This window comes from Amphibalanus amphitrite, unplaced genomic scaffold (assembly GCF_019059575.1).
Source record: "Amphibalanus amphitrite isolate SeventyFive unplaced genomic scaffold, NRLGWU_Aamphi_draft 001742F_arrow, whole genome shotgun sequence".
NCBI lineage: Eukaryota > Metazoa > Arthropoda > Thecostraca > Balanomorpha > Balanidae > Amphibalanus > Amphibalanus amphitrite.
Window position 1 is genome coordinate 90,893 of NW_024883235.1, and position 21,502 is coordinate 112,394.

Sequence of the window (21,502 nt, forward strand, 5' to 3'; positions counted from 1 at the left end):
TAAAAATTCCGGCATTAATGGGTTAAACATACACTGCGGATTACACGAGCAGGTAAGCCACCAAAAAAATACCAGATATGATGTATTTGACTCAAAATAAAGCATGAGCCCTTTCCTTATTTTCATTTTTTCCTCTTCCAACATTTTTGTCAATGTTTTAAGCCCCTAAATGTCCACGAAACTTAACAATACTTCCACGATCGAGCGCCCTTAGCCTCCAAGGCAGTGGGATTATATGGGCATAAGCTCGACTTCTCTGAACCCACAGGTCGTATGTCTCTGTTCGCCGTTCGAGGGCTGCCTGTTCGCCGTTCGAGGTTCGAGGCCTGTCGTCTGAGTAACTGTCCGGCGCCGTTCACCGTATCGGGCGCGGATCTGTGTTCAATGGGATTTTCGGCCCACCGAGGTGTGTACCCGGTGTCCACTGGCTGCACGCCCGCGCGAACAATGACTCGGCCCAGTCACGCCAAATGCACACTGACTTCCGCCTGTGCGGCGCGCAGGGACTTAGATCAGCGGCTGGGCGGCCCTGCGGTGGCCTCCACACTCTGACTTCCCCACTGGGTGTCCTCAGTCTCGGCTGGATCTGCCCGGCATTGTGCTGCCGCTGATGATCGGGGCTCTGGTTCAGGGAACCCCTGTCGACGGGGGTCGGTCGCCCGTCGGACCCCGCCGTTCTGTCAGCCCTGTCATGGCTCACTTCCCTGCCGAGCCGCCGCCGACGGCACCAGGAAAATGGACAGCGGAAGACGACACTGCTCACTCCAGGAAAATGCACCTGCTGCCGAGCCATTGAACCAATATTGGCAGCGACCGGACGGAAAGCCTCAAAGAAGGATCAGAACGGATTACCCTTCGAATTAGCGATGCTAATCTCGGTACCCACAGGAACGGCAACGGATCGACGGAACCCCTTCATGCCACCTGACAAAACTGTATACCATGCCGCGCATAATCGCATTGAACTCTGAGCAGAGTCTGTTGGAGCGGCACCACGGACCTAACACTCACCCACGCCTGGTTAACCGGTATGAATTCAGACCAAAAGTTAAACGCGCCACAGAAGAAGTGGCATTAACGTTGGCGTCGCCGGTGCCTGCGTGGTGTGATGAGCCTGAACTGAGGGACCGGACCTTCCCGTCTCTTACCTCGGTATCCAGGAGGATTTGGCGTAGTGCGGCCTCGACCTCCGCCAGCTCCTATTGCGTGTGTTCCAGCTCTCCCTAGCTGAAAGACGCGTGGATTTCGCGCCCGGTATCGCTGTAAAAAGTTCCATAGCTCTCTGGGACTGAGCCTGGTCACTGGGATCCCAGAGACACACGGCGCACATGCCTCCCGGGCAAACCACTGAGCCGCGAGGGCTGCCAAGAGCGGGTGGGAGGCCGGCGGATAACGGCGTCGCCCATAAAAGTGCGGGCAGGGAGGAGAGTGGGCGCCTAGCAAACAAGCGCGCGGTTGGCGATCGCCGGCGGTGGCTGGCCGCAGTCCGAGCCCGAGGGACGGCGCGGCCTCCGACAGCGGGTTAGGCGGCGGTGGGAACGACATGGCGAACGGGCGGGGCGGTGCGGTCAGCGGCGGCACGACTGATGTGTTAGATGGCAAGGCGGCGTGAGTCGGTGCGTTTTCTAGCGGCGGCATGGCGGCTGTCGCTATAGGACTATGTGCGGTGAGCCGGTCAGTGACAGCGCAGGGCATGGTGTCATGGTGTCAGTACATACGTGACGGTCGTACGGTAATTGCGAAACGTTACGGTGCGGCTGTTAGCCGCGGCGTGCGCATACCGCTGCGCTGGGCTCAGGGCTGAGGGCTGTCGGCAGGACATGACAGTAGTATAGGCAACGGGTAAGACGCCCGTGTCGGGCACGGCACGGGTTGTCCGGAGAGGCATGACAGCAGCGGTGGGACATTGTTGGGCCGTGTTCGACAATCGACAGTGTAAGTGGAGTTGTTGGACTGACGTGAGATGGGAGGGACGCCTAGTCAGTTTGGCACAGTTATGGGGCAAAGTCAAGTGAGAACCGTCGTCTTTGAAGTGATCCGGCGAGAAGCGCTGTTAATGTAAATGATAATAGAATATAACTGAAACACAGATGCAACAGATGTGCAATGGTGGATAGGATGCGCCACCTAGGTAGCTTGTGACTGTCTCACAAATCATGTGTCGGGAGGGGTCTTGTTTATCTTTATTGTCTCCTAACATTCAGGTAGACAAAATTATTCCTGGTAGGGACGGATACCTCACGGGCCGGCAACGATGCGTACAAGTCCGCCGATTCCTGGAATCAAGCTGGTCACCGGGCGATTTAGCCCGAATTGTCACACCGGCGGTTTCCCGCACTCTAACCAACACAACACGAGGCTGCGCTTGTCCGCGGCGAGCGAACGCGGTACTTACAAGGGCGCTGAGGTGGGGGGGGGGGGGGGGAGGGCGCTGAGCAAACAGGCGCCTACGAGCAACGGCCCGAGACGAGAGGGTTATCAGGCCGGCCGCGGCGGCGGGCGCGGCAGAACGAGTGCTGTCGGCGGGCGGTCTAGGCGGCGGGTGGGGGACGGCGTGGTACACGGGCCGCCGTCGGCGTCGGACATGACCGTTGCTCTGTCAGCGGCGGAGTGACGTTGACGTGTGACAGGCCTGCGGCTAGAGCGCTGGCATGACGAAGGTTCTGTCGGCGGCGGCATGACAGCCGGGGTGGCTGGGTAGATGACAGGAGTGCTTGTGGTAACGGCGGGATGGTGGTATGTGACAGAGGGGGTGGGCCTGGCGATTGCCGTGGTAGGTGTGCCCGGTGCCGTTGGCGGCGCGGCGGCGCGGCAGCGGTTAAGACGTACGGGGTGGTCCGGGCGGCGGCCGGGATGGGTAGAAGTGGAGTGTCAGCATGGCGGCGGTATGTGGGAGACGTGTCGGTCCGGGCGCTTGGGCTAGACATGATCGTGAACGGTCGGAAGCAGCGTGATAGCAGTACCTACATATATGGCGGACGGACACTCAGTGCGTTAGACATGACAGAAGTGTCAGCGGCGGCGTGGCAGTGGTTCGTGACAGGCGGACAGCCTGTGCGGCGGGGATGATAGATGATTGTCCGCAGCGGCGTGACAGTGCCAGGTTGTCGGCAGCGGCGTGACGGCATCGGCGTGGTAGCGGTATGTGACGGATAGGCAGCTCGTGCGATGAACCTGACAGGTCGGCCGGTGGTGGTGGCTTGACAGCAGCATATGACAGACGCGGTGACCGTGTAACGGGCATGACCGGCAGCAGCGTGACGGCTCGTGACGTAGCGGCGTAGGTGGCAACAAAGGCGCGATGCGCAGGCGCGCAGCCCCCTGTGCTGAAGATACATTGCCTAACGCAGCGCAAAGGTCCGGCGCCACCTGGGATCGAACCGGGACACCCTGGCGATAGTCCTAACGGCACACAAACGGATCCGTCACGCTAACCACCACTCAACTATGGACGCAGCGTTCTGCGACAGATGAGCGCAAAACAACGAGCGCTGGTGAGGAGGGCGGCGCTAAGCAAACTGACTTACGGCTGGGGGCCACCGGCCCGATACTGATAGGGTGGCCAGGGGCCGGTCGCGGCGGTGAGCGCGGCGAGACAAGTGCACCAGCTAAGGGGGGACGTCAGTAAACAAACGTGCGGCTGGCGCGGCGGTGGCCGGAGACAGCCCGGTCCCGGTCCAGAGAGGCGCCGCAGTGACTGGCAGGGTGACCAGGGGGATGGGTAGACGGCTCTGACGTCATGGCTGCGTCATGACGTCATGGTGGACGGTCCGCTGTGGCCAGTCCGACCGGCCACAGCGGTCGCTGCTGTGTGGTGACGGAAGGCTGACGTGGGGACGCAGTGGGCGGAGCTTGGAGGCTGTGTACGGTCCGACCGCACACAGGGCCCGTGAACAGCCCTCAGGCTTAGGTGGAAAATGGCAAACGGGAGAGACGGCCGGCGGTGATAGCGGTGGTGAAGAGCGCGGCGGGCATGACAGTTTGGTATGACATGAAAGATCAGCTGATCTCGGAAATGTCATAGCTAGTTAGTGTTGTTGTTATAGCGAGTTGTTTTGTCGTCAGTGTAAGAGAGGGACGCGAGAGCAGGGCGAGCGCGATAGAATGGGCACCGGTGGGAAAGGCAGCGCTAAGCAAACAGACGGGCGGCTAGGGGGCCGCGGGCGGCGGCCCGGGATGGGAGGGTGGTCAGGCCGGGATGCGCGCGGCGGGGCGGGGCTGGTGGGAGGGAGGGCCGCCGGGAGACAAAGACACGCGGGCTCGGAGAGACAGCGCGGCGGCCGGCGGGGTGGCCGAGCGGCGGTCGGCGGGGCGGCTGGGCGGCGGGCGGCCGGGCGGCCGGGCGGCGGTCGGCGGGGGGGGGGGGGAAGGGGTTGCCGCGGCGGAGGTCGGCCGGGCGGCGGCCGGCGGGGGGGGGGGGGGTTGCCGGGCGGCGGCCAGGCGGTGGGCGGGTCGTGGCAAACGGCAGGACAGCCAGCGGAAGCGTCAGGTGTGACGGTGGGCTGTCGGCGGCGGCATGACAGCGGTGACGACGAACGTAGCGGGCGTGACGGTTGGGTGTGTCAGCGGCGGCGTGACATGTTGGGTGACGGGCGAGGCAGGGGCGGCGGCGGCAAGACCGAGGTCTGGCGGCGGCGTGACGGTGTAAATGACAGACGAACAGTCCGTGTGACAGAAGAGGTAGTCAGCAGCGGCTTGACCACGTATGACAGACGGGACAGGCCGTGCAACGGGCGAGATAGTTGATTGTCAGCAGCGGCGTGACAGCGTATAAGACGGCACAGTCCAGGCGACTGACGATGGAAGCCATGCTAGCGGCGGCGTGACGGCCTAATAGCCGACGGGAAATCTCACCGGCGACGGGTGAGATGGGCGTTATAGTAGGGCAGGGCGGACTGGCCGTCCGAGAAACTCTCATGACATAAGCATGGGATGTCAGCTGCGGCGTGACGGCGCGGGACGTGTCGGCGGTAAGACAAGCAAAGGAGCAGTAATCGCCACGTGATCGCCACGGCAGTAATCGACACACAAGTGGAACGTGGACCACTCTGAAATGTTCAACACAACAATACGAGGGGGCGGTAGGTACGCCGGCACGGAGCGCCCGCGGGCCTAGGATTGCTGGTAGTGGGATCGCTTGTGACAGCCTGGACACAATGGGGAGACGCCAGCAAGCAAAGGCGTGACTTACCGGATGCCCTTTCGCGTGTGGAGCGTCCCATCTCCGGGAGATGATCGCAGCGGCTTGAGCGCGCACGCACGAAAAACATGAGCGGCCGCCGTCTGACGTGCCACTCACGCACTGGAGGCGCCCGGCGGCCGGCGCAGTGTCCTCGCCAGGCCGGGCGGGCCGTATTTGCTTACCCGACCGCTGGCGCTTATCTAGCCTCCTATTGGCGCCCGCACCCTCTGTGGCCGGCTCCCTCATATGCCGGGCACCTCCAGGAATCGGGGGGGGGGGGGGGCCGGTTGCACCTCTAACGCCAAGCGTTAATGTATTTTGCACGGAACTGACGTGAAAAGACCATTAGTTCTACTGAGTCTAGTGTGGTCGTCAGCGGTCCTCTCTCACCAGGTGCTTTGTATAGGTATGCGGCCTGCGGGCCGAATAGTGTGATATTTCTTATTCTCAGTCTAGATTTTGCCATAATTGAATCTGAAGTTTAAGGTGTCCCGTGTTCTGTGTACTCGGGCTTTGTTGCTAAATATCGATAAGTTTGTACTACATATAGGCCTTGCACTAGCATATCTATGGTAAACATATACCTACCTATGTAATTATGAGCAACGGTGTGGTTGAGAGCGAAAAGACAAGCAGCAATTTTCAACCGTCAGAAGTAATCGTTTGGTCACATGTTCGTGTGTATATGGAATATGTCACACATGCACAAAAAGTGCAAATACAGGGTGTCCCATAAGTTCGTTCTCACCTAAATTTTACGTTTATAGGCTCTCTTGCTTAAAGGCACGCTGAAATTGGTTCGTAACTGAGCTTACGTGGTTGCCATGGCTGGTAGCAATATGCTCCACAGTAACTAATTTCTGTAGACAAAATAGTTTTTGCTAGAGAGCCCGCTTCCTACAGAGACGGGTAACGCCGCAACATTAAGGTCTCCGATACGGGTACGTCTCGGTATTTAGCCAGCACGTGACCATTCTCGACGATTGAGGGTGATTGAGGCCTACCAGTCTGTAGCCAATGTCCATCGCTAACTGGACGCACAGTTAGCAAGTGACGCCGATGATTTATCGGGAGTCAATCACTGCAAGTTTATTCTCTTTCCAGTCAGCCCTCAGGAGTGAGCCATGTGGCCAAAACTGTGTGGCGCCAAAGTGGCCATCAAAAAGGTCAAAGGGCTAGAAAGTTGGTAAGCAGACTTTTCAGGATGGATTACCAGCTGTCTAAGAGTATTCTTTCGGGGTACATAACTCAACGGTACTTAAGCTTTGCTTACCGGAGGGCTCAAAACAGTCAAAAACGTCTTAAAATGGCCAAACATGAGTTTCGTTATGCCTGAGGCTAAAAAACTAGAGGGCTGAGGACGTCAATCAGGTCATCTGGACTAACTAGTCCACGTTCGAGATGAAACACCCGTCCAAACCCGAAAACAACCCCATAAGGGCGAAGGAGGAGGCCTCCGTTCCGTCCCGTTATGTTCATATGCAAAAGGCCAGGGTCACGGTATTGTGAGGTTATAGGCGTCCAGACGCTGACAAGGTTGCGATTGGTGTCCCAGAAACAGTTTTGGGAAGCAGAATGCTTTCCCAAGAACATCTAGGAGGAGTTTCAGCCTTCAAGCTGAGCTCGAACCGCGAGTATGAACACATTTATAGAGAAGAAAATGGCATCCGGAAGGTCGTAGGCCCAGCTTCAGGCAAGACAGTGCATCAGTGCATGCAGGTCAAGCAAAGCTTAAAAGCAGTGCAAGGTGACTGTGACAGGCGTTTGTGGCAAGATCACATGCCAGGCAACTCATCGGATCAAAATTTCATAAAAATTCGTTGGTTATACTGAACTTGAGGCTCGTCGAAGCGAAGTGCTGTTCCAGCCTCGAGGAGCTCACGGCGCACGTCAATTCAGTCTGGGCTAACTTCAAGCCTGCTAAGCAGCCAAACCTGCCAGTTGGCATGCCGCAGCATGTATTCATGTGTTTGCCTATTAACTGGGGAGCACAATGAGGGGTCATAAATATATCAAAACGCAATGTACTCTGTTTCACATGCAAATATAATGTGAGAACGAACTTATGGGACACCCTGTATGTAATATCTGGTGACTGGTAAGGATGATGCTCATTGCTCAAACATGCACGAATTGGCGAACATTTTCGTCGGCCATCGATAGCGCGTCCCATGTCACACGACACACATACAGCACGCCTCAGAGCATGCCGCTTGTTTTGTTGGGTTAGGCCCCTTCAGTCTGACAAGACCATTTCAGAGCCGGAAGGATGATAGGAATAAGGGGGAGACATTGGTCTGGGCGGGCACTCTAGTGAGCCGTCGGGGCTGAGGCCATCCAATGGACAGGCCACCCAGCCCCCAAAACACTTACTGCACCTGGCTACGGGCATGCTCCTATGGAAGCTTCCCGCATGGGATAAAGGTGCCCAGGGGCGGATCCAGGAAAACTCCAAGGGGAGGGTCATGAATCGAAGTGGTGCCCCTACCTATACCCAAAATTAAAAACTCAACGGATTTCGTCCACTTCATTTTGGTGGTGCCCCCATTTTCAGTTTTTTTTTTTTTTTTTAGTCAGTATCTTAACTCTTAGCCACAACCACATTTACCAATTGTAAGCAAGTATATATGAATGTGCTATGTGTATATATGTTGTGGACGCTGAGTAATGAGTACTTACCAGGAACGTTATCAGGTAAGCAAATCGTTGTCAGTCCGACGAACTTGACCCTGGCGTCTAAAGGGTCTGTCCTTGACACTTCAGGCTTGTCAGGGGCACCAAAGTCCTTCCAGGGACACCACAAACCTGCCAGGGGCACCTACGGCCTTGTAGGGGCGCCACAGGCCCGCCAGGGGCACCACAGGCCTGCCAGGAAGCAGGGGCACCGCAGGTCTAGCAAGTATACACGACAGGCCTGTCAGGGGCACAACGGGCCTGTTGGGCCCATGAGCACCCCTAGGGGCAGGGGCACCACAGTCCTTCCAGGGGCACCGCAGGCCTGTGAGGGGCACCAGCGGCCTAGCAGGGGCACCAGTCAACACAGGCCTGCCAGGGGCACCACAGGCCTGCCAGGGGGGCACCACAGGCCTGCCAGGGGCACCAGAGGCCTGCCAGGGGCACCACAGGCCTGCCAGGGGCACCAGAGGCCTGCCAGGAGCACCACCGACCTCGCAGGGGTAACTTGGGCCTGTCAAGGCACAGGGGCACCACGGGCCTGTCGAGAGGCACTTCAGGCTTTTCAGGGGCACCATAGTCCTCTCCGGGCGCAGGGGTAGCAGGGGCACCAGAGGCCTGCCAGGGGCACTGCAGGCCTAGCAAGGGCACCACTGGTCTATCAGGGGCACCACGAGCCGCCTGTCATAGCCAGGCATCTCAAGCTTATCAAGGCCCAGGGGCACCACAGGTCTGTGAGGGGCACCAGCGACCTAGCAGGGGCACCAGTCAACACAGGTCTGCCAGGGGCGCCACAGACCTGCCAGGGGCACCACAGACCTGCCAGGGGCACCAGAGGTCTGCTAGGGGCACCACCGGCCTCGCAGGGGCACCTTGGGCCTGTCAGGGTCACCACGGGTCTGCCGAGGGGCACTTCAGACTTTTCAGGGGCACCAGTCCTCTCCGGGCGTAGGGGTACCAGCGGCCTAGCAAGGGCACCAGAGGTCTGCCAGGGGCACCAGCGGCCTAGCAAGGGCACCAGAGGCCTGCCAGGGGCACCACAGGCCTAACAAGGGCACCACGGGCCTGTCAGGGGCACCTCAGGCTTGTCAGGGCCCAGGGACACCACAGTCCTTCCAAGGGCACCGCAAGCCTGTCAGGGGCACCAGAGGCCTGCCAGGGGCACCACTGGCCTGTCAGGGGCACCTCAGGCTTGTCAGGGCCCAGGGGCACCACAGTCCTTCCAGGGGCATTACAAGCCTGTCAGGGGCACCAGAGGCCTAGCAAGGGCACCACAGGCCTGCCATGGACACCACAGGCCTGCCAGGGGCACCACCGGCCTTGCAGGGGCGCCTCAGGCCTGTCAGGGGCACCACGTGCCTGCCGGGGACACTTCGGGCTTGTCAGGGGCGTTACAGTCCTGTCAGGGCCCAGGGGCACCAGGCCCGTGGTGTCCCTGCTAGGCCTGTGGTGCCCCTGGCGGTCCTGTGGTGCCCCTGTCAGGACTGTGATACCCCTGATAGGCCGGTGGTGCCCCTGGCAGGTCTTTGGGCCCCCGGGCCTCAAGGGGGGGCCATGACCCATGTGACCCCCCCCTTGGATCCGCCCCTGAAGGTGCCCGTCCAGCCCGGAGCAGGGGGTTGAGGCGTGGAGTATAAGAAGGATTTGTCTATCCTGATACCTGAGGATGGAAAAGACGGAATGGCGTGAACATACAGTCGCACTCCCATTCTCATATGATGGACCCAGTGACCGCCGGTGCGCTGCCCAGTTACCACCACTGTAGGTGTAGGTACCCACCGCTGTCCCAGTCGCCCCACAGCCGGATCATCCGCCCAGTATATCCTCGTGGCGAGCACGGCGTAAAACCCGGGCCGTGAAGTCCTGTGCGGCCGGCGGTGGTGGCCTCAGTCGCTGGGCTCAGTCGCTGTGGAGCGGTGGCGCAGCGCGGCAGGTGCCCGAACCAGGACAGTCGCCGGGACCGGTCCCTTCGTCAGCGGCTGAAGGTGCAGCGGCAGTGACCCGGCGCAGCTCACACACACACACACACACACAGACAGAATGGCGGCCGGCTCGCCCCCGTGGCTCGCTGTGCTGGCGCTGACGCTAATGTCCACTCTCAGCGGTAAGTGCAGTCCCAGCGCAATCAGCTCCAAGTCATACCTATGAAGTGAACACCTAGCTATGCGAATCTATTACCAATACGTGTTGCATATGCCTCGTTAATTATTTCCATTCATTTTCATAACAAGATAACCTTTAGTTCCGTTTCCTATTTACAGACGTGCATTCAACACACTTAATGTCTTAGACGCATCCGTGTGATTATTCACTTCCTAACCCGGTTCTGTTTCATGGTACGACAGGAAACAACGCTGTGTGTCCTCGAGATGTTTCCCATTGTTGTGTTATGACCCCAGTTAAAAACTATTTCCGGCGGCCCTATAGTTGTTGACAATGTTATACACATCACCACGCCCCGTGTAAACACAAACGAGTACGAGCCAGATTAATCCAATAATGAACCCACTATCGGGGTAACGTTAGTATACAGCTGTATGTAATGCTGTATTACCCTAGCGACAGCAGACTGCTGTCTGTCCCACGGTCCCAATTAGTGTGAACGGTGAGTGAGCTGATGAACTAACTGGACGGGAATTTACCGTGTGTTTTGCATGCATGCATTCGTGTGCGTACAGATATAATGTAGAGCATGTCTGTATGAGGCCAAACGGCTTTTGGGGGAGGGATGGGGCCGCTGATTGAGGAGAATGGAACTCTATAAGCGCTGCGGTTGCTTGGTAGCGCTGCATATATCATATATCTTTAAATTATAGGCCATTACTATTGTTGATTGTCAGCCGCTGGGAATTTTGCATCAATTGTTACAGTTGAGTTTTGCTCACCGTCTAATTTGATTTAAGTCTCTTTTCGTTCCGCTGTTAAGTTTTCTTTCCTCAGATGTTATTGAAGCCATTGCAACCTGTCATGAATAAAACAATGGGGACTCTTAATTATGGCACTACAATTCTCGTGTTCGTTTACTGAAACAACTAACACATGCAACAACAACATGCATGCTCAGCTATAGGGTAAAGGGACATAGAAACCATGGCAACTGTTGTACCCATAAAATTTGAGATGAATGTAAGCGCCGAGTTTCACTATAAAACCGTAGGCCGTTGTGTAGGCGCACTTAGGTACAGATGCTCGTATTTCGACAAAGTTTATGAGAACTCTGTAACCACAAGCGGATCTGAACAAAACGTCAGAACCCGTTCATAACCAGGCGTGATGAGGCTGGCTGTCGTTGTCGCCTCAGGATTTGTTCGGGGCAAGTGGGACGGGGAGGGGGAGAGCGGGGGAGGGAGGGGGGGGGAGCGCGGCACGATCTGCCCGGCAGGCCGAAACGTGACATGTAAACAGCGCTGAAACCAGGCGCCTAACCGCCAGCACTTACCTTGAAGATGTAGCAATCACTAAAAACATCCCGGAGTCCGTTATTCGTTCCCGTAATAAGTGCAGCCAGACCAAACGATGGTACGGCTTTTCTCGCACAATGAAGCACAGGGAAAATGTTTCAAAAGTTGTTTCCTTCCATTGAGAGAATACATTTTTGGAGCCATGGAATAGTTATGAGGTATTCCTTTATCCTGTTATCATCTTGTTATCATACAAAGGGCACGGAAAAGTGAAAACCTGCGACTGAAATATTTGCTATAGTGCAATTTTTTAATTCCATTTAACAATACTTAAATGACACAGAAAACATATTCGTTATTAACTATTTGGTATTCGATGCTGCATTAAACAGGCATTCGTTATTGCATAAAGGCTTTGATTATGTCAGCAATAATCCAAGCCCGGTAAGAAATCCGTCTTCCCGCCTACTGTATGCATTCGCTGTCGAATGCTTTGTGATTAGCAAGATACGGTTACAACGATTGCTAAACGACAGGATAGCGTTCCGGTAACTCTTATTGAGAGCGTAAAAATGCATATAAAACCGCACAGAAACGGGGTCATTTTCATAGGAAATAAAATAGGCTGGGATGCGTGATACGCATCCCCCAATGCTGGGAAGCCAACGCACACCTTGTAGAGGGATTACAACAGATTGAAGCCGCCCCTAGCCGGACCTTGCTGTTGGACCTGCACCTATCTGCAGGGCTAAGTGCATTATTATACAAAGTCAGCGAATGAGGCGATTACGCGGTGCGGATGATGTGGTTCGCTCGGACATCTTGCATGTCACAAACGGCCACCTAATCACTAATCAGTGCAGCACGGTGCATAGGCGCGGGAACTACTTTCAGACTGGGGGGGCACACCATAATGGAGATGAACCTAGGGAACCTACCCCCAAATCTAGTTTTCTCACCGGTTTTAGGCCACTTATTTTTCATCCCTTGGCTTTTTCAACAAAAAAAGAAAAACATTTGCAAAAAAGTGCAGTATTTCGTCTAAAAGTTGTGGGGGCACCGCCCCCACGGCCCTAGAGTTGGGGGGGGGGGGGCAAGCTGCCCCCACTGCCCCCCCCCCCCGGTTCCCGCGCCTATGGCACGGTGTAAACCAGTGGAGAATGGTGACTGGTCCAGAGCGCACTCGCGCACACTGCAGGGCCGGAGCCGCAGGGCTCACGCGAGAGAACGTTACTCTTCCGCTGTAGCATGTGGCAACAGTTCCGAATTCCGATAACACATCACAGCCGGGGCTTTATATAGGTCGGTCATGAATCCGCCCAGTAAATTGGTAAGCATATGTATATGCATGAGCCATGAGTATGGCGGTGCTTATTGGTATACATCGCTGATGTGTGACTCCTGGGACTCCCATTTTGGGCCAGGGCATATTTTAAGGCACTTACTGCGTCCCATTCTGGGACACAGCCCCCTTGCCTTGGGACGTAGCCCCTGCTGATTTGACCCACCGCGTCCCTGCCCAGTGCCCTATCCGGTTCCCTGACCTGTGCCCTGCTGCGTGCCCTGACAAGTGACATGTACACTTCCCTCTAAAATGTCCTGTGCCATGCCCTGTAACCTGCCGTGCCCTACTTTCTGCCCTCCTCAGTGCCCTACTCTGTTCCTTGCCCTGTGCCCTTAGTTGTAGCACGTGCCCTCTGCTCAACTTTGGGACGCAGTAAAAATTTGTTAAAATATGCCCTGTTTTGGGCGCTCCCCCTGCTACCAGTGGAACCCGATGAGCCCTTCCGCAGCCCCGTGACACCCGACGCCCCTGGGTGTGTACTGGGTCTGTATGTCGGGCCGGCGCGGTCGCAGACGATGACTCGACGGGCGGTGGCGTGAACCGACGTGGGTCCTGGGCAGTCGGTGTGAATGGGTAAAAACAATATATGTGCTAAATACATACAACACCGAAAAGGATGTTCGTTCCGTCATTGACCATTTTTGGGCCCGGTGGGAATTATAGGAGCATTAGGAGCAGAGTATGTCTGCGATTTTCTTTTTTAAAGATGCATCCAAAATAAACAAGTGAAGAATGGTTTTCAAAGAGCAGCCTCGCTCAGCAGGTAGATGTTCTTTTTTCTGTACCGTCACTGCTAAGAGGGATCGGCAGACGTAGAGAGCCTGCCAATCTATTCTGCTGAGTCCATTCCGGGGGCCAAAACGGTCGTAACTGTGCAAGCTCTTGACCAGCCCCAATGGCACCAATTCGCCTAAACACCCTCAATACCGTGAAGTGTTTTTGGCTTTACCGACACGAAACACAAATCACTTCGCATGCAACAAAGCTGGTGTGTCGCGGAACATCAAAAGTGAGAATTTCGGGCGCCCTCTAAAGGTGTTGATGGTTACATCATAATTACAACAGCCATAGCAGACCCAGGAAGGTGTCTTCCTTCCGGCGGAAGGGCTCATCAAGCTAATTACGTAATGTTGGTGATGCATTTCGCGGCATACGGTTGTACTGGCATTTTCTTTAAAAAAAGATGTTCACGCACGATTTGTTATTTTGGAAATCGGAGGCAACTTCACATATGGCTAAGGTATGTACAACATATGTAAGCATAAGTAATAGGAACCAACATTTGATACCTAAAACCGGTTTAGAACTAGGCATGAGGCTTAATTACCTAAAAGAAACTTAAGCACTATAACCAAAGCGAAGTTTGCCTACCTATGTGTTAATTCTTATGTAACCACTCCACTCCAAATTTCATGCATTACATAATCTGCACTTCTTATACAAAATCTTACGAATAAAGAATGGCAAGACATTCTAGTCAACAATGACGAATAAGGGCATACTTCTGTATAAGCTCCACTAAGGCTCCACCTTGAGCAGCTGATCACTGTCAGGAGGAAATGGAGGCCATTTAAAGGGCTTTGGTGCCACTACCTGGTGCCATATAAGTATGAAGCCCACTGTTCGGCGACCATTGAGGACCGATCCCGTTCTTCCGGAAATGGCACCTGCGACCGGATCGATTGCGATCACCAAGCACCTGGCGTCCGCATATGAACAGGATGGATATCCTTTCGTGCATGGTCGAAAATGACATCGTGCATGTCATTGCGTAACTTGCATATAAATTCACCAGCGGTGACACGTAAATTGTTTTATATCACCGGCTGTGAGTTTTTTAAGTTATCAGGTATCGAACGTTTGGCTGTACCTACCTACACTGTGTATCAAGCCAACATAAACGTAAAAATTAATGCTGCCAGCGTCCAGCATGTACATTCACCAACAGCCAGCCTTGTGAGAAGCTCGGAAGACTGAAAGTTATCATTAATCGACACATATTAATAGCGCAGGCACTTCGAAGACATCATTTGTCATGTATCATGTTCTACATCGTTGTGTCCTAGGCACCTCCGTATGATCGCATACATGTTTCCCTTTCCTCTGTGCAGGTATAATACCGACAATGCACATGATTTTCTTAGAAAACGTCGCACCCGCAACACTTCCCTGTTGTGCCAAATGTGCACGATTTCACGACGCTTGTCGATTTCTTGTTTTGTCACCATGAGGAGGCTTACGTTTATTTTACATTTCTGCCTGGCCGTGGGATATTCGGAGTTTTGCGAAGATATACGAAAGCGCAATAACGATAAAAGGTACCGTTTTGGGCACGATGTCGCAAACACGTGCAAAGGGACGTTAAATGTGAAGCGCTGAAAGGTCAATTGTGTTTGTAATAATGGACAATCAAGGCGACACAGGTGTCGGTCACACTTGTCTTCGCAGTATTGCTCAACCAGATGAGCTATAAAGGCGACGGAGCGTCTCCGGCTCAGACCACTATTGAGCCGCCAGTTATGATCTCGCTGCAGTTGGAGACCATATAGCCGGGTGTATTGACTCCGACCATAGCCCCAGTCGGCGGCCGATCGCCACCCTAAGCGGATCTGTTGCACCGCTCTGCAGTGCGGATCTCGAGACGCGTCGCGCCGCAGCTGTCCGGCGGTGCGCCGCTCCAGAAGTGATCAGCCGCGGCCCGCAGTCACTCACCGCCGGATTACACCGACCCAGCCGGCCATTTTTCCTCGCCCGCCTAAAAAGAACGCCGGCGCTACGTCAGCCGCGGCCGCTCCACTTTCCAAACAGTGACGCACCCGAGCGCCGAGCGCTGCTGTCTGCGTCGGCAGTACTGGGCTTTCGGGCCGTACCCCCGCAGCACCAGAGGAGTTCTGCTCCGGGACTTCCAGTTTCCCATCAAATGTTCGTGAATCATGAGTGGCATCAGCCATGGAATCACGAGTAAAGTGGACCAAAACTATGGCCAGAATTCCGGGATATCCCTGTTGCTGAGTGACGTAGGCATTCCTGCAATAAAAACCCTGCTCTGTAGGGGAAAGTGGGTGTATTGCGCCCTCCTAACCAATTGCGCCCACCAACATTCCCACGAATTCAATGGCATGTTAAGCATTTTGTTTTCGAAAACATTATTTTCACCACTGGATAGTTCCTTTTATGGCCCAAGCTCTCCGATGAAGCCAATCAGCAAGACTCATTACGCCATCAAAGATATTACGGCCTTTTCTTAACTTTTTTTGCAGCATTTTGAACCGTTGGCTATAAAAATAGGCGATACATGTGTGATTTTGAGAGTGATATTTGGAAAGAAAAATCCTTTTTTCATTATATTTCACTGAAACAGTAAACATCCTTCAGCATCTTTATGGTAACTTCCACGCTTTTATAATAAAGTACCTCAATTTTAATTGCGCCCATGGCAATTGCGCCAGGGGGGCGCAAATAGAATAATGGTGTAGCTATTGTATCGCGACAGTATGAATGCATCATTAACTGATTGCAATAAAGAAGGAGTTTTATGTCAGGCAGGGGAGCAACCCGCCATCGTCAGTCCAAAAATTATTTCTCTCATCGAACTTATGTATAATGTAGCTGCCATTTGGGCTATGAACTTGCGGTGTAATTGACAAAATACGGCATTTTTAACATGAACACAGGCGTGAGAGGTGACAGCGATGATACAAAGTAAAAACTGATGTCAAAAAAGTTGTAGAAGCAATAAAAAATATTAATTTTGAGAGAAACGATTGAAAATATAACCGTCTAGGCGCATACGTTCATATATATCTAGTCGGTTACATCAAACGTTTTCGTTCCACTGCACAAGCATACCGGACACAAGTAAAGTTATTTACCTGCGCAAAAAAACATCGCAATTTATATCTACATTTATTATGTATCGAGCTTGATTCACATAATACATGCTCAAGTAAGCCACAATGACATAGAATGCCGGAATGTATGCATTCCGTCTCCTTTGCTTAGTCATGTTAAAGGATAGGGCGCAATTGGATTCTAATTGCGCCATCCCCCTGGCGCAATTTACAGCAGTTGTTGGTAAATGCGCCCTTTTGCATGTTTCTGAAAAGCAGCTGTCAGAACAAACGAAACATTCTTAATTGATCGGGAGGCTCTTAAATCGTAGCGAATGAGTTCCTCTTTAAAATGGTTACCAGTGCATGCTTGCATCTCCAGTGGTTTTCTTACAATTAGCGTTTTTCCTTAAGGTGGCGCAATTCACCCTCCTTCCCCTACCCCTACCCAAAACTATGCCCATTACGTGATAATACGTCCAATTAACTGCGCGAATTTGATACAGCCATAACGACCATTGCGTGCGCAATCTGAGCGCGATCTGTGTAACCGACCTAAATAACATTCTAGACGTGCCTGGCGGAAGACTGGCTGCAGATAAGGCCGTCGTGCCGAGTGGTGGAGCCGGACGCCGCGCGTTGGACCGTGATCGGGGGCTCGGACCGAACACGGCCTGATTGGCTCCACGGCCGTGCCCGGGAGGCCGCTCCGATCACCTGGGGCGGGAGCGGCAGCAATGGGTACTGCTACCTACCGTCTTATCGCACCGGGCCGGCTATCGGGTGGGGAGGGGGATAGTCGCCAGGACAGTCTTCCTTCAGCAGCATGGAGCAGCACAGTCATGGACTCATACGTCTCTCTTTCGATTTAGACCCACGGCGTCGTTTGGGTAAAAGTTGGTTTTGCTTTCAGATGGACCCGAGCGGCTGGCCATTGAAGTCCGCCCAATACCGATTAGCTGTCCGCTCAACCAAACACAGACAATGGGAATTGTGTGAGAGTGGCAACAACTGCATCCTTCCTCCTTCCATTGTGAATGGGAAAGCACGCCTATGATTCAGGGCTCTGTTCGTGAAAACACAGCACGTCCGCTTCGGTCGTGATATTTTTTCACGCCATTCAATCGTGAAGTCTTGTCAAACTTTTTCGTGATTAATATAACGTTTTCTTGAGCCAAGTAGTCACGCTAAACTCTGCTTAACGTCTGCTACATACTCAGGCGGGTCATAACACGGTAGCGATAAGGATGTTTCGCTAGATATTTTATTGCCTTCTCCTTCATTCCAACGTTTAAAGGCTCACGTCATTATCTTGGGTATATAACTAACCACCCGAATTATAACACATAAGCCTACCATGAAACAAAACTAAATCAGCGCATGTATCGAACAAGCTCCACTATTAGTTCGTTCCGCCTGCTCTTGTTGCTGGTAACGAGTTAGAAAATTACTCTGTCCAATGTCGACCACCATTGTTCGTCTGATGGAACCACAGCAGAGAATAGGTACCTATTATCTTGCCGACATCGACACTCAGGTTCAGGCTTCTGTGATATAAACGGACAGTTATACATGAGCTGTACATATGTACATAAACTGTAAGAGTGACGCAGTCCCTTCAGCCAACCAGCTATATTGGAATGTTTCTTGCTGTACCATTCGCTTCACCTCAGCTTCTAGACCGGTGCCGGGCTCACTACCCAGCCTGGATTGCTGCGTTTTAGCTGACATGGTTAGCTATCCTATCTGCCGCACCTCTCTCGACCCTCTGGTGTGTCATCTCCCAGCTCAGATACACCCCAAGGCTGACGCCCCCCCCCCCCTCTGCTGTGTCACCTTCCCGCTAGCTGCGACGTGTCCCACAACTGACGCCTTGCTCTGTCTGTTCCAGCTGGCTCGTTGCTGGAGTTATCGCCGTCGGAGAGCTCGCAGTCGCTGTCCCGTCAGAAGAGGGCCGCGCCGCCGTGCTACCCGTGCCACGGCGTCTCGGGCGCCTGCTTCCACGGCTGGCAGGCGTGCGACGGAAACCGACAGTGTCCCGGCGGGGAGGACGAGGCCAACTGCGTGCACCCCGAGCTGGGCCACCAGTACGCGCGCCGGGACGACAGGACGCTGCTGCGCGGCGCCGGACGGCGCATCTTCTTCACGGGCATCTCGCTGCAGGGCTGCGGCATGGTGTGCTCGCACATGGAGCCCGACTGCCGCGCCTTCACCTACACGGACCGCGAGCCGACGCGCGCCTGCACCCTCTACACCAGGCCCGGGAAGTCGTACGAGAGCGTCGGCACGATGCTGTACGAGCGCCAGGCGCCGCCGGACGCGTTCGTCGGGGCGCCGGCGGAGGAGGAGCAGACGTCGGCGTCCGAGGTGGGGCCGCCGCTGACGCTGCTCGGTCAGCTGTTTGTGGTGGAGGAGCCCGAGGTGACGGAGCCCGTGGAGCTGGACCTGGCGCCGCTGGCGCGCGTCGGCAGCGCCGCCAAGTGCGCCAGCGCGGACGCGTACCAGTGCTCCGCCGAGCAGTGCATCCCGGCCTGGCACGTGTGCGACGGCAGCGTCGAGTGCGTCGGCGGCAGCGAGGAGAAGCTCTGCAAGAGCCTGGCGCGCGCCTTCGAGGAGGCGGACGAGCCGCGGCCCGCCAGTCGGCGGCTGGCGCGGCCGCCGCGCGTCAAGTCGCGGGCCGGCTGCGCGGCCGCCTGCCTGTGGCACTGGACCGGCGGCCGCGCCTGCACCGGCTTCGTGTTCGACGGCTCCAACTGCGAGCTGGGCTGCCTGGACTGCGGCGGCGACGGCAAGTGGCTGGACGGCCGGCGCTACGAGCAGCTGGCACCGCTGGCCGGCATGGCCGCCCTGTTCGACCAGCTGCAGCCACTGCCAGAGGCAGAGCGCGGCATGGCCCTGCGCGCCATGTACCGCATCGGCAGCGTCGTCACCGGACACGATGCGCTCGGCGACCAAAAGTTCGACCTGCAGGGCAACAACGAGATTAACTCGTTCGACTCCAGCGACACCCGTCTGACTACGCCGGCGCTGCCGCCCAACGTTCTGCAGCGCACCGGCGGCAAGCTGGTGCAGGGCAAGTACCGCACCACCGTAGTCGGCTACATGTACACGTCGCGTCAGGAGGTGCGCGGCTCCGTGGTGCCCATGTACGTCACCGGAGCGTCCATCAGCTTCACGAACCCGGCGCTGGCCGACTCCAACCTGGCCACACGGATCCGCACGACCAGGACCAGCCGGCGACACTCGACCAAGGGGGCCAAGAACGTCGCACCCACGCCTCCGGCCGCCACGCCCGTGGAGAAGACCGCGCTGCCATTTGACGCGCCTCCGCGCACCATCGAGAGCTCCTCCGCCGCGCCGCCGCCGCCGCCGACCACGACCACCCCTCGGCCGCGGACCACGACGACGACCCCTCGGCCGCCACCGCCGCCCGAGCAGCGCGTGGCCGTGCAGCCGGCGCTGAGCAGTGGCTCACCGGCGCCGGCCGCCGACGGGTTCGGCGCGCCGCTCGGCGAGACGCCCACCTGCGGCCGGCGGCCCGTCGACGACGCCATGCAGACGCGCAGCATGATGCAGACTCTGCGGGTGGTCGGCGGCAGCCCGGCCAACTACGGCAAGTACCCGTGGCAGGCGCAGCTGCTGGCGTTCAACTCGAGCAGCGGCCAGTTCGAGCACCAGTGCGGCGCCGTCATCATCAGCGCACACCACCTGCTGACGGCGGCTCACTGCGCCACCGGCGGGCCGCGGCTGCGCGCCCTGGTCGGCGTCAGCGACCGCAGCCGGCCCGACGAGCCCGAGCGGCAGGCGTTCGACGTGGCCAACGCGGTAACGCACCCGCAGTACCTGGCCGGGCCGCACGGCTCCTACACGGACGACATCGCCGTGGTGCGTATCCGCGGCCCAGGCATCCGGTTCAGCGCCTACGTGCAGCCGCTGTGCCTGCCGCGCGGCGGCGGCGCCGGCCACGCCGGCCAGATGTGCCAGATCTCCGGCTGGGGCCGGCGAGAGTTCGACTCGCCCAGCGAGGCCGAGCTGCAGCTGCGCGGCGCCAGCGTGCCGATCGTCTCCGACCCGTTCTGCAGCACGCGCGAGGTGCACGGCCAGCGCTTCCGGCCCGGCAAGATGGTGTGCGCCGGCGCTCTGTCCGGCGGCACCGACAGCTGCCAGGGCGATTCGGGCGGCCCGCTGGCCTGCGCCGACAAGAATGGCCGCTGGACGGCCGTCGGCATCGTCTCGTACGGCGTCGGCTGCGGCATCATCAACAAGCCGGGCGTCTACACCAAGGTGCAGGAGTACGTGGACTGGATCGACGGCGTCATGCGGTTCGTTTAGGGTGCGCCGCCGCAGCGTGGCTCGAAGGGAGTCCCGTCGGGCGCCGGCCAGAGCCGCCAGCTGTGCAGTGCCGATGACGGGTGTATGTGGGTAGAAGTGTTCGCCTCAGCGGCAACGGACGGGTGAGACACATCTGCGTCCGGGTTGACGCTCGCCATAGTATAGGCACGTGTCTGTTGTGATCTGAGCATTCACTTTTCGTAATGTACGGATGCGTTGATTGAGAACTAAGGAGGCTGTAGTCGACCGTTCCACATGAGGCTAACGTCATGAAGTCTCACGAAACGGCAGGTCCTGCATGCCTTAACGGCGGTGTGCGCACCGATTGATCTCTCAGCAGAATCAAAATACAGTAAATGAAATACACCTGTTCGCATACAGGCCTTGCTACTCGTATATGACTAACAGGCTATGGATGTTTGTACCCAGTACCTATTCCAAGAGGTACCGACGTGTTTGATGATTTAATAAAATTCCCGAAGGTACCGAGACCCGTGTATACCTACGCATTGCGCCGGGGTCTGACACCTAACTGAACACGAGCAGAAACAAGGACTCTTTGTTCTCTCTCTCTCTCTCTCTCTCTCTCTCTCTCCTCTCTCTCTCTCTCTCTCTCTCTCTCTCTCTCTCTCTCTCTCTCTCTCTCTCTCTCTCTCTCTCTCTCTCTCTCTCTCTCCTCTCTCTCTCTCTCTCTCTCTCTCTCTCTCACTCTCTCTCTCTCCTCTCTCCTCTCTCTCTC

The 21,502-nt window shown here is 56.1% G+C and overlaps 1 protein-coding gene across 1 annotated transcript; it reads left to right on the forward strand.

Moving 5' to 3' along the window:
* The first annotated feature begins 9,743 nt into the window (after positions 1-9,743).
* LOC122374931 lies at positions 9,744-21,254 on the forward strand. The gene is made up of 2 exons (XM_043353997.1): positions 9,744-9,959; positions 18,323-21,254. The coding sequence occupies exons 1-2, from the start codon at positions 9,896-9,898 to the stop codon at positions 20,761-20,763; spliced, it is 2,505 nt and encodes an 834-aa protein (XP_043209932.1). The 5' UTR covers positions 9,744-9,895; the 3' UTR covers positions 20,764-21,254.
* The last annotated feature ends 248 nt before the right edge of the window (positions 21,255-21,502 follow it).

Coding starts and splice junctions, on each gene's coding strand:
- LOC122374931 (XM_043353997.1), top strand. CDS start 9,896: ATGGCGGCCGGCTCGCCCCCGTGGCTCGCTGTGCTGGCGCTGACGCTA. Junction 9,960..18,322: donor GCTAATGTCCACTCTCAGCG/GTAAGTGCAGTC, acceptor TGTCTGTTCCAG/CTGGCTCGTTGCTGGAGTTA.